Source organism: Plectrocnemia conspersa, unplaced genomic scaffold, assembly GCF_051122295.1.
Source record: "Plectrocnemia conspersa isolate PC_06_02 unplaced genomic scaffold, ASM5112229v1 ptg000013l, whole genome shotgun sequence".
In the NCBI taxonomy this organism is placed as follows: domain Eukaryota; kingdom Metazoa; phylum Arthropoda; class Insecta; order Trichoptera; family Polycentropodidae; genus Plectrocnemia; species Plectrocnemia conspersa.
The window spans coordinates 2,319,359-2,337,022 of NW_028277177.1; the positions used below are offsets into that span (position 1 = coordinate 2,319,359).

Below are 17,664 nucleotides of genomic sequence, written 5' to 3' on the forward strand. Positions count from 1 at the left end.
AAATTATCGCAGAGGCCCCCAAAATTATTTATTTTTTGGATTATCAATAAAAATCACGCAGCTAATTCTTAATAAAGCTAAATAAACATTCCACCATCAAAGACGTTTTAACAGTTTGCTTAAGTAATCAAGTAGTTCAGAAAAAATTGTGACAGCTTTAAAATTTTTTAAATTATATTTTCTTAATTTTACATTTGATATAAACAATACCGTGTTTTATTACTTACTCTGAAAATAGTTCGATGCTGCTGCATTTAGGGCCCCCGAGATAAAAATCTCGTCCTCCTCTACTCGCATTAAAATAATCGAATTAGAAATAAATATTTAAAAAATAAACAAACATTGTTTTTTACGATTACACATATTTTTAAATATTATTATTATTTTCCTCAAACGTCTCTCAAAATCTCGGCTACTTCGCATTTAAATTAATCAAATTAGATATAGATATCATAGTTCTCTTAATTATTATTATTTTGTATAATATATTCTGATGCAATAGTCTTATGATCAGCGTTATTGGTCCAGCCTTTAAGCCATAATCTAGAATTAAGCTAGAATTAGTTAGATTTATTTTATCAAATATTACAACCAGAACCTTTCTGAAGCCGAACCATGATTGTTTGCATACCTCGTACCCCCTTCTCGTCAGTCCTGCCACAGATGTAACGTGTGCACACTGTTGTATCATAAGTCTAACAACTTATTTTATTTTTATTTTTTGTGTGAATATTCTAATGTGAATAATATTTTAACCTTAGATAAAATACGATAACCTTTGCCATCAGGCGGACCAGGGAAATGTTAAGAAGCGCAAGTGTGGATCAGGTCGACAACCATTATTTCCTGAGCTAGAAAATATCATCTGAGAATAAATTGCGGACAGGAGAGCAAGAGTTTGGGTTGTGCGCAGGATTGAAATTCTAGCATTTGCCTTTACAATAGCTTTACAATGTGATATAATCCCAGAATAATTCAAAGCGTCACAAAATTTAAGATTATTTTAACTGTGGCAAGTAGTATACTATAAAGTTTAGTACATATTTATAATCTTCTAATAAAGTTACTAAATAATTAATTAAATTAAAAACATAATAATTATTATATTACTGCATAGTCAAAACGATTGACAATGTATTATCAAAAATTGTTTTAGCACATTTACAAATTTTAAGCAGGGCTGTGGAGTCGTTTAAATTTTACCAACTCCGACTTTAACTCCGACTCCGATTTGAATAAAATTATTTTTTCAGCATTTAATTGATAGCAATAAAAATAATATTAACGATTTTCAAATTATAACCAAAATTAATAACCATAAAAAAGCTACGTCTACATAATTAACCAATATTAACCTATTATAATGATATTTGCAAAAAAGTAAGTGCAAAATAAAAATTTAATATAAAAATATACATAATATACGTTAAGTAAAATAAAATATTAATATTAAAAAAACGATACAATAAAGTAGAGTAAAATAAAATATGTAATAGTTACAATCGCAAGGGTAAAAAGCTTTTTCATCAATTTCATTTTTCCAGGTTGACTAAATCTAATTTTAAATCTGTAATAATAGCAAATCTAAATTTAATCTTTTCCATTCGTGATTTAAACTCAATTAGATCTTTAAAAATAATTGCTTTTATAAGTCAGCGTTTACGGAAGCTCTTAAATCAGATTTGATTATTTTAAGCGCGGAAAATAAACGCTCTTTAACGCACTCAATATGTTAATGAAAATTATAAAAAGGGTTCGGAGTCGGTCGATTTTTATGACTGCGATTCTGATTGCGACTCTACTCTACAGCTCTGACACTAAAGTAAAAACATTTTGCATATGGTAACATTTGCCGTTTGTCTACTGTCAGTTTGATTACACGTGCTTTCAAAAATGCCGGAATCAAAAAATGACAGGAAAAATCTACTTTATTCCATGGGTAGACCGCCTGACAGACAAAACCCTGTAAGTTGCATATATGTTTATTAAACAATACTTACGTATCTAATACATATTAAAACTTTCAGCTTTTGCAAGGTTTGGGTCAACACCATATAGATTCCTTTAATTTTATAATCAAAGAAGGCATAAAGATGGCCATTAGCGACATTTCGCCCGTAAAATTCGAAATAAACGCCCAACGCGTTGAGTTATGGGTTGAAGACGCTTGGATTTCTAAACCTTGCGCGCCTCTTGGAAGTATTGGAGTTAATAATCCAACCATATATCCCACTGAATGCCGCCAAAGAGGCTGCACCTATAAAGGTAAGCTGGAAGCTAAATTTGGATGGTCATTGGACGGAGTTTCGATGCCGATTATCGATAAGGACTTTGGAGACGTTCCGATTATGTTGAAGGTAGTTTAATAATGAAACATTTTAATCGTTTTTATTATTATTTTATATTATAAAAATGTGTTAGATGATAGTACCAAAATAGTAATAAATAACTCTAATATAGAAATAGTGGATAATATAAAATATTTAGGAGTAATTGTTGATACAAAATTAAACTTTAAAGAACATTGTAATTACATATTAAAAAAAATTAGTAGAAAAATAGGTTTATTATCTAGATTAAGAAATATATTAAGTATAAATACAAAAAAATTAATTTACAATAGTATAATATTGCCCCATTTTAATTATTGTGCAACACTTTTAAATATGTTGAATAAATTAGATAAACAAATGTTGCAAAAATTACAAAATAGGGCAATGAGAGTAATCTTAAATAAAAATAGATTAACTAATTGTAAAAGTATGATTGATAGATTAGAATGGTTGAATGTTCAAGAAATATTGAGTATGAATGTTTTAGTATTTATATATAAGTTAGAAAATAATATGTTACCACACTATTTTAATAAGTATTTAATAAGAAATAAAGATGTACATAAATATAATACTAGAAATAAAGAAAATTTAAAAATAATTAAGTATAAGAAAACGAGTACGGCTAGGGGAATTATGTACGGAGGTTTTAATTTATATAATAGTCTTCCAAGAGAAATCCGAAACAGCAAAAATATAACGGGTTTTATAAATGGAATAAAAAAACACCTTCGTACATATAGAAATAAAATATTATAATATTAAGTCTTTATTATTGTATATTTTTTCTTTCTGTTATGTATTTTTTATATATTTTTATATATGTTTACTAAATTTGTTAGATGTAAAGATTAGCTATTAAGCTAAATAAATTAATAAAATAAAATAAAATAATAATATATGAATATACTTTTCAGTCCGATTTATGTAACTTAAACGGCAAGACGCCTGCGGAATTGATACAAGTGAAGGAACACGAGCAAGAATGGGGTGGATATTTTGTCGTTAAAGGCTTAGAAAAGTTGGTGAGGATGTTATTGATGATTAGGAGTAATTATCCTATTGCTATTAAGCGTGCGTCTTGGAAAGGAAGAGGTATTCTCTTTTCGGAGCTAGGAATTTTGATTCGATGTGTGACATTGGATCGAACTTCACTTGTAAGTACAAATTTATTCTTTGAACCTTACAATAGATAGACGAAGATTATTACATACGTTAATTTTAGAATAACGTATTACATTTTGTAACCGACGGATCAGTGAAATTAATGTTTTCATATAAAAAAGTCATGTATTATGCACCACTGATTCTGATGCTGAAATGCTTATGTGATTTTACCGATGAACATATTTATAACCACATAACGCAAGGTTATAAAGAAGACTATTACTTTACAAGGTATTTATCTATTTAGCATTTGATAGCTGATTGACGATAAATTGTTTATGAAATTTGTTTAATCAAGGGCTGTTCAAAATATGCTTCGTGAGTTGCACGAGGAAAAAATTAACACTCATTTGCAATGTAAGATATATTTAGGCAAAATGTTTAAATCTAAAATGAACGAACTCGCTCCGTGGATCAGCGATTTGGAAATCGCCGATTTTATCATTAACCGCTGTCTCCTCATACATCTCGATAACCACGAGGATAAGTTCAATCTGTTGTGTTTCATGACACGTAAGTTATTTGATGTGGTACAAGAGAAATGTAAGGTGTGTAAATAAATTTATATCTCGATTAATATTATTTTTATTATTCTATAATGTTTTGATACATTCCAGGTTGAAGGTACTGACGCTGTAATGATGCAGGAGATTTTGCTTGGAGGACATTTATACTTGCAAGTCTTGAAAGAAAAGTTACAGTCCACTCTCGTCACAATGAAATTCGAATTGATGAAAAAAGCTCGGACTAATCAAAATTTTCAACTGAACTCGGTAAATCATTTCAACAATATAATATTTTAATAAGTCAATATCAAAATTAGTGTCATACTTTAAAAAAATCAAAATAGTAGTTAACCGCTTGAATGTAATTACCTAATTTAATATGTAAGTGTATTACGGAGTAATATCTAAAATATGATTTTTTATTTGACATATTTACAGAGATATTTACATTAAAAAATGACATGTACTCTCAGTGTACATCACAGGAAACCAAAGTTTTAATAGTTATTTTTTGATACTAAATAATTACTTGTATTTTAATTGGCAACAATATTTTAATAGAGAACGCCATATGAATTATTTTAAAAATAGTATCATGAATTATATTAATGTAATGTAATATAAATTCTTACCACACCCACATCAAAATTATTTTCCCCTGAAAAAAAGCAAGCCCAAAAGAAATCTACATCTCTAAAATTCATCTCTAGACTTAGATACTGTAGTCTTCTGTAGTACACCAGGAACTTCCGAGTTACCGTTGTCAAAAATAAAAACACCATCATCCAATAGTCTCTTGTTTTGCTCAAAATGCTCATAATCTCGCACGAAACGCCCTTAGTATTTTATAATAAATTTTACTCTTTTTATCAATATGAAAACTAATTATAAATATTTTTTTTAGAAAGAAGTAGCTAACGTCGTTAAACACTTGAGTTCAATGTACATGTTGGAAGCTTTCCTTTCGAGCGGCAATATAAAATCAAACACAGGCTTGGGTCTGATGCAAGACAAAGGCTTGACGATCATATTGGACAACATTAATAAGATGAGATACATGTCTAATTTTAAGTTAGTAACTCATCGTTTGTTACGTCTACATTTTAGATTGTAAACTTATTTTATGATTATTTTTTAGGGCAGTGCATCGTGGTTCTTTTTTCATGGAGATGAGAACAACTGAAGCTAGGCAGCTGCTTCCAGACGCTTGGGGATTTATTTGTCCCGTTCACACACCCGATGGAGCTCCTTGTGGTCTCTTGAATCACTTGACCATGCAATGCCAAATCACTCAATCTCCAGAAAGTACTAAAGTAAAAAATATACCACATATCCTTGTGTGCTTAGGTAAATATTGTATTTTATAAAAGTCCTTTCGACGAAAGATTGCTAAAGTTCAGATTTCTTATTATGATTTTGTTTCCAGGCATGATTCCACTATCGACCTTAGATTCAGACAATTTATTCAAGTATCCTGTACTTTTGGATGGACGGTTAATAGGTAACATACCGCAAAATATAATCTTCAAAGTCAGAGATAAATTGAGAGTATACAAAATCGAAGGAAAAGATGTGCCTTTCACGTTGGAGATTGCATTAGTACCTAAAAAGAAAGTGAGTTTTGATTAATGATCATAGTAATAATAATTATTCATTTTCATAAAAAAAAAAACTATAATTGCAGATATCTGCTCAATACGCAGGGTTATTCTTATTCACGAGTTCAGCTAGAATGATGAGACCCGTTATCAATTTATCGGTAAATAAATTAGAACTGATCGGTACATTTGAGCAAGTTTATATGGACATTGCCATTACAGCCAATGAAATACATAAAGGTTAGTTAATTACCTATACAATTTTGCATAGTTGCTCCCTAAGACCCAGCTCAAAAATAGACACCATCTATTCCAAATTAGCTAATTATTATACAATCATAATATTTTATTACTAAATGTTTCAATAGATGTGACAACTCATATGGAACTCTCGAAGACTTCGTTCATGAGCAATTTAGCTCAATTGATACCAATGCCGGACTGCAATCAATCTCCTAGGTATTTTTTGTTTAAAATATAAACTTACATGAGTTTTATAATGTCTAATTTGTATTATTTTATTTTATTTTAGGAACATGTATCAGTGTCAGATGGGTAAGCAAACAATGGGAACTCCTTGCCACACATGGAACATACAATCGGAGACTAAGCTTTATCGGCTTCAGACGCCTGCTTCTCCGTTATTTAAACCGGCTCATTACGATAACATACAATTAGATGATTTCGCCATGGGAACTAATGCTATAGTCGCTGTTATATCATACACGGTTAGTTTTTATTTAGATCTATTTTTATCTAGCTGTTTATGATTATATTCAATTTTAGGGTTACGACATGGAAGATGCCATGATCATTAATAAATCGGCGTATGAACGAGGATTTGCTTATGGCTCTATACACAAATCAGAGTTCATTGAACTAAAGAACATAGGATCGTTCTTTTGTAGAGATCCTGCTAAAGAAACGTTGAGTACGTGGCTCGATACAGACGGTCTACCTTTTATTGGTGCGAGGATTGAACCAGATTCGCCTTTTTATTGGTATTGAATAACATCGATCTTAATAGATCTATCTTTATAAAAAATATAATAATTATTGCTGTGTTTTTAGTTATCTGGACATCCAAGACGGTAAATATAAAACTAGTAAATATCACGGACAAGAAGCGTGTTATGTGGATAACGTTCGTATGTGTGGAGATTTTGCTCAGAACAATGTACCGAGAAAGGCTTGCATATCTGTAAGAGTACCTGTAAGTATATTTTTTATCAAATTGCATGATGAATACTTCAAGGAAATATTTTAATGCTAGTTATATAAAACACTATCCTTTACTTTTTCGCTAATGAATTCTAGAAAATCTATCACATATGTAATCAAATAATGAAAATGTGTAAAGAAAGAGGAATACTTTTCTAATTAGCTATAAAATATTTTCATTATAAATTAAACTTGCTAACCATTTTTCAAAACTTTAGCGTAATCCATCGGTTGGCGACAAATTTGCTTCGAGAGCTGGACAAAAAGGTATCTGTTCTCAAAAATGGCCTGCCGAAGATTTGCCTTTTACGGAATCAGGTCTCATTCCGGACATTGTGTTCAATCCTCACGGATTTCCATCTCGTATGACCATAGCTATGATGATAGAAACGATGGCTGGAAAATCTGGCTCCGTTCACGGACTGGTACGTCATCTAATTCGCATCCCATATTTAAAATCATATTAATTATAATTATATTTAGTTTCACGACGCTACTCCATTCATATTCAACGAGGAAGACACTGCCATCGATTATTTTGGTAAAATGTTGGAAGCCGGAGGATACAATTATTACGGAACAGAAAGAATGTACAGCGGTGTGGACGGAAGAGAGATGAATGCCGATATATTTTTTGGAGTTGTACACTATCAAAGGCTGCGACATATGGTATCGGATAAATGGCAAGTGAGATCCACCGGCACTATGGATGCAATAATGAGGCAACCGGTCAAAGGAAGAAGAAGAGGCGGCGGAGTTCGCTTCGGTGAGATGGAACGCGACAGTCTTATTTCTCACGGTGCATCGTTTATGCTGCAAGATAGACTGTTTCACTGTTCCGATAAAACGAGGGTATGTGCTCATATTTATGTCTAATATTTTTCAATTTCTATCACAGATTAGGTTTTCCTAGATTTTCCTAATCTCACAGATGAGTAGTTAAAATAATATCTAGCTATGTCATATATAGTGATATCTAATAATTGTAAGTTGTAATAATAATTAATAGAATAGTTGTCACTGATTTACGAACTTTCATATCAGTCTGGTGTTTCACTACTTACTTAGTAGTATTGTAATAACTCTTATTGCAATGGAAGATTTATAATAAATAATTAATTTAGGGATAGTAATGTCCAGAACCAAAGTTACGGCAAGTGAGGTAAATGCACATTCACATTTTTTTTTTTTATAAATATTTTTTCACTTAAATTACAAATAACAGTAAATGGTTGTCGCGCTCATCGCTACTATGTGAAAGTGATAATCGCTCTAAATGCAATTTTAGCATCTAACATGTTATGTTATTTTGATTTAATTTTATGTTTATTTTTCTAGTGTCTAGTGTGTATGGAATGTGGAACGTTGCTTGGTCCTATGATGATAATTCACAAGCAGGGAAATCAATCTGAAATAACAGATAAATGCAGACTGTGCATGAAAAAGAGTAAAATTGCCGAAATAGACATACCTTATGTGTATAAATATTTTGTAACCCAAATGGCTTGTGTTAATATAAATTTAAGAATCAACTTTGAAAATAAATAATTTTTAATAAAAATGTTTTTTTATTCTTCATTGAAATAAGAATATGAATAAAATTATTTAAAAAAAATATATTCGCTGTAAGAGAAGCTTACAAAATATTAAATAGAGTATGTTTGTCAAACATCTGTTAATTTGTATTTGTACTGGTGATCGCACACTTGTTACTTTTCTTATTTTATTATTTTACCATCAGACAATAATACACTGAAATAGACAATGAAGGTGTCTTAAACGATGAAAATTAATGTTATTCATTTATAAAATTGGTATTTGAAAGGTGATCCAACTTCAGTTTCCGAATATTTAAAAACAATTTAAGGATTTATTTTTATTAATCGAACATTTAATGTATTTCATTGACTATGAAAAAATAAAGAATTAAATGGCCGCCTCTGGATCTTTTGCACAAACCAATCCTTTCGATGTAATTTTCGACTTCTTCGTACATTTCGGGCGGTATCTCGGCAATGACTTGGCAGATGTTGGTTTTTAGGTGTTCCAACGTTTCGTTGCATGAATACGGACCTTAGCGTAACTCCACAAAAAACCCAATAGCGTTAAATCGCATGATTTTAGCGGCGTCACCAAAACGTGAAATACGGCCTGGCAACTTTTTACGCAAAATATTCAACGTTGAACCCGATGTGTGGCAAGTTGCGCCGCACCATCTTGTTAGAACCACGTGTTGTCTATGTCAATAGCTTCGATTTTGCGTCAAAAATAATCGATTATCATGCACCTATAGCGGTTACTTTTAACTGCTAGAGTTCGTTTTCAAAAAAGTAAGGTCCAATGATGCCGCCTAACCACAATGTGCACCAAGCAGTCACTTTTTGGGCACGTGATGCTCTCTCTTGAACCACATGAAGATTTTCTTCGACCCATATGTGGCAAATTTTGCTTATTAACAAACCAAAAGAAGTGGCAATGTGTCTCATCGGAGAAGATTTTATTTGAAAAACCAGTATCAACTTTTTGTTGTTCTAATACCCAATCTACGTAATTCATTCGTTGTCCATGGTCTCTGTGCTTCAGTTCTTGGGTTATCTGAATTTTATACGGGTGTAGGTGCAAGTCCTGATCCAAAATACAATGAACACGCGTGATTATTGACAGTTGTCTGATTTACAGTACTGCCAGCATAGGAAACTCGAATCGAATAATTCTGTATATTTTTAATATTTTTATTGCATGCATGCTTATATGTTTAATATTTTCAAGAATATTAAGCTTAAGCGACAAATATGAGAAAATTGTGAATAAATATTATAAAAAAGTAAAGCTTTATCAAAAAAACAGCTAATGTAAAATATTGCCTGAAAACGACCAATGGTGTTTTTTATTTTGTATTTGTTTTTAGGTGTATTTATTGCGTTTCAATATTTAATGTTTCTATTTAAAACATATTAAATAAGGTATTTCTTTGTAATTAAAAAAGAAATTTAGTTTTTATTCTCTCCTATAAAACATGATTTATTTGACGATAATAAGTAGGGGAAAGGCAAATTTAGTTTTGGGCTTCGGTGATGAATAACCTAGGGCTAGTCTTGGGTGCGCTTCTGTATTTATTTAATTGAAAAGGCTTAGTATAGAAAATATTTGCATGTACTAATTGAAATTAGTTTTAAATGGAAAATATTGTTAAATTAACGACACAACGAATTAATAATAACTGTAGATAATTTTTTCAATGGCAATCCCGGTTTGGATCACCTGGTCCACAAGATTCGCGTTTAGGCCAACGGTCTGACTGGTTATTCTTCGGTGCTTCTTTGCTGGCTTTGAGAACGCTGTCAAAATGCCTGATCACCTCGGAGATGATATGCGAAAAACTAAATCAGACAATAAAGAAGAACCAGAGAAGGAGATCAAATGTAAATATGGCTCGATGCAAATAATTTGTAAACTTGCATATCATCCACAGTTTTATGTTCTGTCAAGCATTTCTTTTTTCATTAAGTTGACAGTAACATAGCTCGAAACTATTAAATACATGTATAAGTATTCAAAAGCGTGATTTCCATCAATATTTTTTTATATTTGCAGCTCTCGATGAAGGAGACATTGCTCTATTGAAGTCATATGTATGTATGCATATATTATAGTTTACAATAATAATACAGGATTATATAATAATATGTGATTATTTATACAGGGACAAGGGCAATACACGAAGAGCATCAAAGCTATCGAAGATGATATCCAAACTGTCATCAAATTAGTGAACGAATTGACTGGTATTAAAGAATCAGATACCGGATTGGCTCCTCCGGCTTTATGGGATTTAGCAGCTGATAAGCAAACGTTACAAAATGAACAGCCATTGCAGGTTATTATTTATTTTATTTATTAACTTCGTATCGTTTTTATAAGATCAGGATTAATAATTTATTAACCACTTCTGTGGTCAACCCGTTGGAAAAAAGTGGGTCAAAAAAAGCCACCCTTTTTTTTCACTAATATGTTTTTTTTATTATATTTTTAATTTAATAAATCAGTATAAAACACAAATAAACAATATTAGGAAAGAAAGAAAAAGAACAAAGGAAAAAAAAGTTTAATTTTCATCAAACATATTTTATTTGAATCAAACATTACGTAAAAACTTAAAGAAACTTAAATAAAGAAAAAAATATAATTTAGTATACAATACAAATAAACAATATAAGGAAAAAAATATAAAACAGTGTAATTTCTGAAACAACGAAGAAAAAGATTAATTTTCATCAAACATATTTTATTTGAATCAAACATTACCTAAAAACTGAAACTTACATAAAAAATTAGTATTCTTTTTTTGTATGGAATATTTTGAAACATTCCATACATAACCCTACATTACAATCAGGGCAGTAGGTTCGGGTTTCTCTTCTTATTTTTTTGCCACTCGCGTCCTTCAAATTACGACACCTGTCAGTCTAGACTGGTGGGGGAATGACCCAAGCTGGATTCGGTCAAATCACTATAAAAAGTTTCATGTACGATATGCCCGAGTCCAGTTCGGGCAAATCAGTGTGACAGCAAAAGACCTACCCGAATTGTATTCGGGCAAATCACTCAAGTGGTTAATATTTAAAATATTGTTTAATAGCTTAAAATTAAGAATATTGATCCAAGTCATAACTTATATGGTATGAAGATAATTATGTATGTATAATAACATTTTATATACTTTAAGGTTGCTAGATGTACTAAGATCATAAACGCAGATTCCGATAATCCAAAATACATCATCAACGTTAAGCAGTTTGCTAAGTTTGTTGTCGATTTGGCCGATTCTGTAGCTCCCACGGATATTGAAGAAGGAATGAGAGTTGGAGTCGATCGTAATAAGTATCAAATTCACATACCGTTACCTCCGAAGATCGATCCTACTGTGACGATGATGCAAGTCGAAGATAAACCCGATGTCACATACAGTGACGTAGGTGGCTGTAAGGAACAGATTGAAAAGTTGCGAGAAGTCGTCGAAACGCCACTTTTGCACGTAAGTTACAATGTTGTTAATGCAATGCGACTCATGTGAATTAATTAAATTTCGTTTTTAGCCTGAGAAATTCGTCAAGTTGGGTATTGAGCCGCCTAAAGGAGTCTTATTATTCGGTCCCCCTGGTACTGGCAAAACCTTATGTGCGAGAGCCGTCGCCAACAGAACTGACGCATGCTTTATCAGAGTCATAGGTTAGTTATCTACGAGAGCTAATTATTTAAATTGAATCGTATAATACAATCAATTTATTTATTAGGATCCGAGCTGGTTCAAAAGTATGTAGGAGAAGGCGCTAGAATGGTTCGAGAGTTATTCGAAATGGCCCGCAGCAAAAAAGCGTGTCTCATATTCTTTGACGAAATTGATGCAATCGGAGGAGCTAGGTTCGACGACGGAGCCGGAGGCGATAACGAAGTCCAAAGAACCATGTTGGAGTTGATCAACCAACTCGACGGTTTCGATCCCCGTGGCAACATTAAGGTATTAAATCTAAAAGTCATATAATTCGGCAGCTCGTTTTTAATCAAATTCGTTTTAAAGGTACTCATGGCAACCAATCGTCCCGATACGCTCGATCCAGCTCTGATGCGTCCCGGAAGATTGGATCGTAAAGTAGAATTCGGTTTACCAGATCTCGAAGGTAGAACGCACATATTCAGAATCCACGCCAGATCTATGAGCGTCGAGAGAGACATTCGTTTCGATCTGCTCGCTAGGCTTTGTCCTAATTCAACCGGTGCAGAAATTAGGTTATTATCTATACAACATTTGATTTTTATTTATGTTTAAATTCAACTTTGTCATTAAAAATCGTTTTATTTTTAGATCCGTTTGTACCGAAGCCGGTATGTTTGCTATCAGAGCTCGCAGGAAAGTTGCGACCGAAAAGGACTTCCTGGAGGCTGTCAATAAAGTCATCAAGTCGTATGCCAAGTTCTCGGCCACTCCAAGATATATGACTTACAATTAATTTCTCTTTTTTAATATATCGTCTATATATATATATATATATAAAATAAAATAATTTTGTGGATTTTTTAAATAAAATATATCATAGAATCAGTTTATTATTTAGAAAACTAACATTTTTTTTAAATACATTTGTTTATTTATTAAAATTAAGACCATCATGACAGGTTAACCTAACACATCATGACGGCCAAAAGTATAAAATTATACATACACTGTAATGGTGACAAACTCTCAATGCGGGAATTCAAGTAGACATTGTATATATAGATTTTGAGAAGGCAAGGTTTGTCATGGGTTATTATTAAAAAAATTGTCGAACCTCGGTTGCTCGGATGATTTAACTCAGTTATTCTCGAGTTATTTGAGCGATCGTAGACAGTTTGTAGCATAGTGGCTGATTGTCGAAAGAATATTTTACCCCTACAGGAGTTCCTCAAGGGTGCAACCTGGGCCCTCTACTCTATGTTATACATTAATGACATAAATACGTTTTTAAAATATAATGTTCAAGGGTAAACCTAAACTAAACATTAACTTTTATACCAGGGCTGTGGAGCTGGAGTATTGTAAGCGGAGTCGGAGTCGTAAAAAATCGACCGACTCCGACTCATTTTTAACCCTTTCCACCCTGACCAATAATTTTTTAATTGTTCGTCGTGCGCCATGCGTTTTAAGTCGGTAATATGAAGTAAACAAAAGTTTAAAAGCAATTGTTATTTTAAGATCTAATTCCATTTGAATCACGGATTATCGAATATATTATTGATTAAATTAAGTATGTGAGCAGTCAGAAAATAATTATATTTATTTTTTGTTCTTTCTTCTTTGTTGTTATTTACATGAAAATAAATAAATAAAATAAATTTAATATTTTAAGATTATCTTATCGGATTTTTAAAATTTTAAGTCTGAGTCGGACCTTGCGAAAAAGTCGGTATCGAAGTCGAAGATGGAGTCGAGAAAAATTTTCATTGACTCCACAGCCCTGCTTTATACCATTATATTTGCTTAAGTTGGGTTTGAACAGAATCACAGGAATGCTGTAGGAAGTAACAATTGGTGATTTTTGAGTGTAGCGCTGTGCTTACTAACAAGTACCAAAAATAATATGAGTGATCTTTGTGGCAAAAAAGTGAAAAGTTGTTGTACAGCATATATTATATGTTGTTGTACGCATATAATTGTATGTACATAATTTCAATCCACATATAACATGTAATTATCAATCTTTTTTTATCAATGATATTGCTTTTATTTTGATTTTATTGTTATAATTAACCTGTTAATATAATAAAAGAGATAATCAGATCTATATATGTATATAAGAATATACTGTATATTTTTTTTAAATACAATAATTATTTAAGATTAAATCTATACTTTTAAATTTAATTATTTTACATGAGAAAATTTTCAGCAATATTAAATCCAAAGACCTTAACGTCAATTTATACTACTTTTATGTACTGTATGTTGATTTTTCAATGGGTATAATACTATTAATAAATTAAATCATATGATTTTGATTTTTCGCATATTAAAACATTTATAGTGTTGCTAGATTGTAACAATTGTAAGGTAGTTTATAACTGTAACAATTGTATACGGAGATTAATGTAACTTTTATTATTTACTAAAAAATATAAAATTTGCTTTTTAACAATATGGATACAGAAAAGGTATAATATATCAGTAATAAACCCCTGATATTCCTTATTCAAGTTACCTCCAAAATATTTTAGTACCTCAAATTGGACATATTAGATCTGTGCAACATATTGCAAGCCGTTGGTTTCGTCATCAAAGACGTTTACAAAGAATCCAATGACTTTGATGATAAAAATGGCAAGACCATTCAACTCAAATGTAATGTGAGTATATTTTCTTGATTTTTTTTTAATAGATAAAATATTTAAAAGTATGTGTATTCAATAGACGTCGGGGGTAAAAGTAACGTTGGAGTCAAAACAATCTGAGTGCGATTGTCCAAAACTTGATGACGATGACGAAATCAACAAGTGGGAGATGTCAGGGACGAGCGGAGGAATACACATTTCTAAATCAGTAAAGAATATATTATACAATTATATGATCAGATAATAAAGTTAATAAATGCATATTTTTAGGAAATCAATTTGGGATTTTATAATTCATTACCGAAACTTGTATCGGGACATATTAATAGCGAAATGGGTAAAATGCTTGAAATGATGCATCAAAAACCGGTTGAAAATAATAACATATCTCACAAAATCACAACAAATTTGTCTGCAAGTTCTACGTGTTTATACGTATCGCCGCCGAGAATGTAAATTTTATAAATGCAGATGTTGTTGTAATATTAAAGTGATTGCACACTTTATTTTTAATAATGTATTTTTCTTAGAACTATAAAGATAAAAGCAGATACTCCAAACCGCTATCGTTCTTTAGATACTCTCAGCGATGCTCAAAATATAGGAGCGCTACCGGAACCGAGAGCTTTGAGTCCGTCACAAAAAATGAGTATTGAAGAATCTAATCTAGAAATTAATAAGACTCAAGAGAAAATCATCGAGAAGGACAATAAAAATGTATATTGAATGTCTTTTTATATTAATTTACTTTATTATTAATTATAAAACATTATTCTAGAAGGTTAATTGTGTAGTGAGGCAAAACACATATACTACAAGTCCTACTGATAATCTTAAATATTCTGCTACACCGGCTAGAACTTCGAGTCCAGTTCAAAAAGCACCTCCTGTAGTCCTTCTCAATCTTCATCAAGCAGAAAAGATGAATGAAGAGTTAGCGATGTTGATTCACGAATGCATTAAAGCGATAGAGCAAGATTTTGATCAAGAAGACAAATCTTCGTGTGTTTTGAACGTATCAAAGATATCAAATATCAAAGTGATATGAATAAAAATGGTTATATATACAATTTAGTAATACTTGTTAATTACTTAATTATACTTTCAGACATTCGAAGCGAGACCAAGATCAGGTTCTACCGTTTCGTCAAGATCTATTTTACCGTACGTGTCCAGTCCGAATTTGAGTCGAATCCAAGAGTCCAAAACAACTAACACTACATTAAAGAAGCGTTTGAGCTACAAAACTAGTCCCACTGGAATAAAAAACTCATTGAAACGAAACATACCGAAGAAAATCTCTACCATATCATCATCCATAAGTCCAACTTTTTCCGTTGTTGGGAGCAAAAAAATCACTTCCGGGATGTTTGGTCATCAACTATTGGGCTCGTATAAATCTCTGAACGAAAAAACTTCATCATGTAATCGCATTTTAATGAACTATACCAATTTTATTGGATTTAATATTAAAATTTTCTATCAACAGTGTTAAAGTGTAAGAAATCACCGAGCGTACAATCTGAAAAGGAAGTTGAAATCAAGAAGAGAAGTAGTCTTTACAGTCACATCAAATCGACAATTCCCCGGCATATCTCTTCAGCGAAAAAATAAAGCTTATAATACTTATTTGCGAGTGTAACAGTAATATTTTATTAGTAACCATTATTATTTATGTGGATTGACTCTGTGTAATTTAACTTTGTTAATATTAATTATGACATGTGTGTATTCTTAATTTGTAATATAAATATAATATAAATAAAGAATATAATTTATATAATTTAAATAGTAAATACAAAGTTTAAAAAAAATATTGTGGTGTAAACCAAAAATAAATGTGCAACATCCTACATAAATTGTTCCAGCACCTCGTGACAATCGCTGAAAACATATTTTTATCTCGTGTAGGTAGAGCGTTCTTGAGGGCTAATCAATTACAACTATCTAGGGCACTATAGTCCGCAGCTAAAAATTGCCGACCATCAATGTATTATCGACACCATCCATCAGCATCTGCAAAACTTCAATACAAGCTACATTGAGATTACAATGTATATTATCCCAACGCTCTTAGCAAAAAGGCATTAGGATATAAATACGAATACGATCCATATTTGATCTTGTAGATATCTGATAATATTTCTCTAAATGCTCTCCATCAACAATGAGTACTTAGCTTCGCTTCAATTCCAGACAATAGAACCATATTCGAGAACGCTACTAACTAACGTATTGTACAGAACGTAAATCGTCTGTACAATATATAAGCCTTTTCTTAATACATTCCTCTTGCAGATAAGAAATATTATTCTATTGAGAAATGTGCTGCTCTGAATATATATATATATATATATATATATATATATATATATATATATATATATATATATATATATATATATATATATATATATATATATATATATATATATATATATATATATATATATATATATATATATATATATATATATATATATATATATATATATATATATATATATATATATATATATATATATATATATATATATATATATATATATATATATATATATATATATATATATATATATATATATATATATATATATATATATATATATATATATATATATATATATATATATATATATATATATATATATATATATATATATATATATATATATATATATATATATATATATATATATATATATATATATATATATATATATATATATATATATATATATATATATATATATATATATATATATATATATATATATATATATATATATATATATATATATATATATATATATATATATATATATATATATATATATATAATTTATGTTGATTGTTGATGTCGGGTTACACTAATTGCATAAAACATATACATAATGCACATTCGTAGTTTCTTAAAGCTAAAATCGTTGCCAATCCCTGCAGTATAAAATTTGTAAAAGATGTCGCAGTGAC

The 17,664-nt window shown here is 30.5% G+C and overlaps 4 protein-coding genes and 1 long non-coding RNA gene across 5 annotated transcripts in view; 4 read left to right on the plus strand and 1 right to left on the minus strand.

The window, feature by feature from the left end:
- Positions 1–17,664, minus strand: part of LOC148226975 (uncharacterized) — a 135,318-nt gene that overhangs the window by 87,458 nt on the left and 30,196 nt on the right. The gene's annotated exons all lie outside the window — the stretch shown is intronic.
- The window catches only part of LOC148226978 (uncharacterized), an 86,667-nt gene that overhangs the window by 65,518 nt on the left and 3,485 nt on the right, over positions 1–17,664 (plus strand). The window lies entirely within an intron of this gene.
- On the plus strand, positions 1,817–8,386 carry Polr1B (RNA polymerase I subunit Rpl135). The gene is made up of 17 exons (XM_088202271.1): positions 1,817–1,965; positions 2,028–2,357; positions 3,251–3,490; positions 3,559–3,731; positions 3,799–4,048; positions 4,118–4,273; positions 4,911–5,077; positions 5,145–5,353; positions 5,433–5,620; positions 5,691–5,844; positions 5,973–6,063; positions 6,137–6,332; positions 6,391–6,605; positions 6,676–6,817; positions 7,044–7,250; positions 7,309–7,677; positions 8,164–8,386. The coding sequence occupies exons 1-17, from the start codon at positions 1,894–1,896 to the stop codon at positions 8,371–8,373; spliced, it is 3,369 nt and encodes a 1,122-aa protein (XP_088058397.1). The 5' UTR covers positions 1,817–1,893; the 3' UTR covers positions 8,374–8,386.
- Positions 10,087–12,922, plus strand: Rpt1 (26S proteasome regulatory subunit Rpt1). The gene is made up of 8 exons (XM_088202508.1): positions 10,087–10,247; positions 10,420–10,457; positions 10,529–10,702; positions 11,552–11,860; positions 11,922–12,054; positions 12,120–12,343; positions 12,404–12,612; positions 12,689–12,922. Exons 1-8 carry the CDS (start codon positions 10,172–10,174, stop codon positions 12,831–12,833), a joined length of 1,308 nt encoding a protein of 435 aa, XP_088058634.1. The 5' UTR covers positions 10,087–10,171; the 3' UTR covers positions 12,834–12,922.
- LOC148226989 (uncharacterized) lies at positions 14,421–16,657 on the plus strand. The gene is made up of 8 exons (XM_088202491.1): positions 14,421–14,514; positions 14,578–14,706; positions 14,771–14,899; positions 14,962–15,143; positions 15,222–15,408; positions 15,470–15,730; positions 15,800–16,115; positions 16,181–16,657. The coding sequence occupies exons 1-8, from the start codon at positions 14,500–14,502 to the stop codon at positions 16,303–16,305; spliced, it is 1,344 nt and encodes a 447-aa protein (XP_088058617.1). The 5' UTR covers positions 14,421–14,499; the 3' UTR covers positions 16,306–16,657.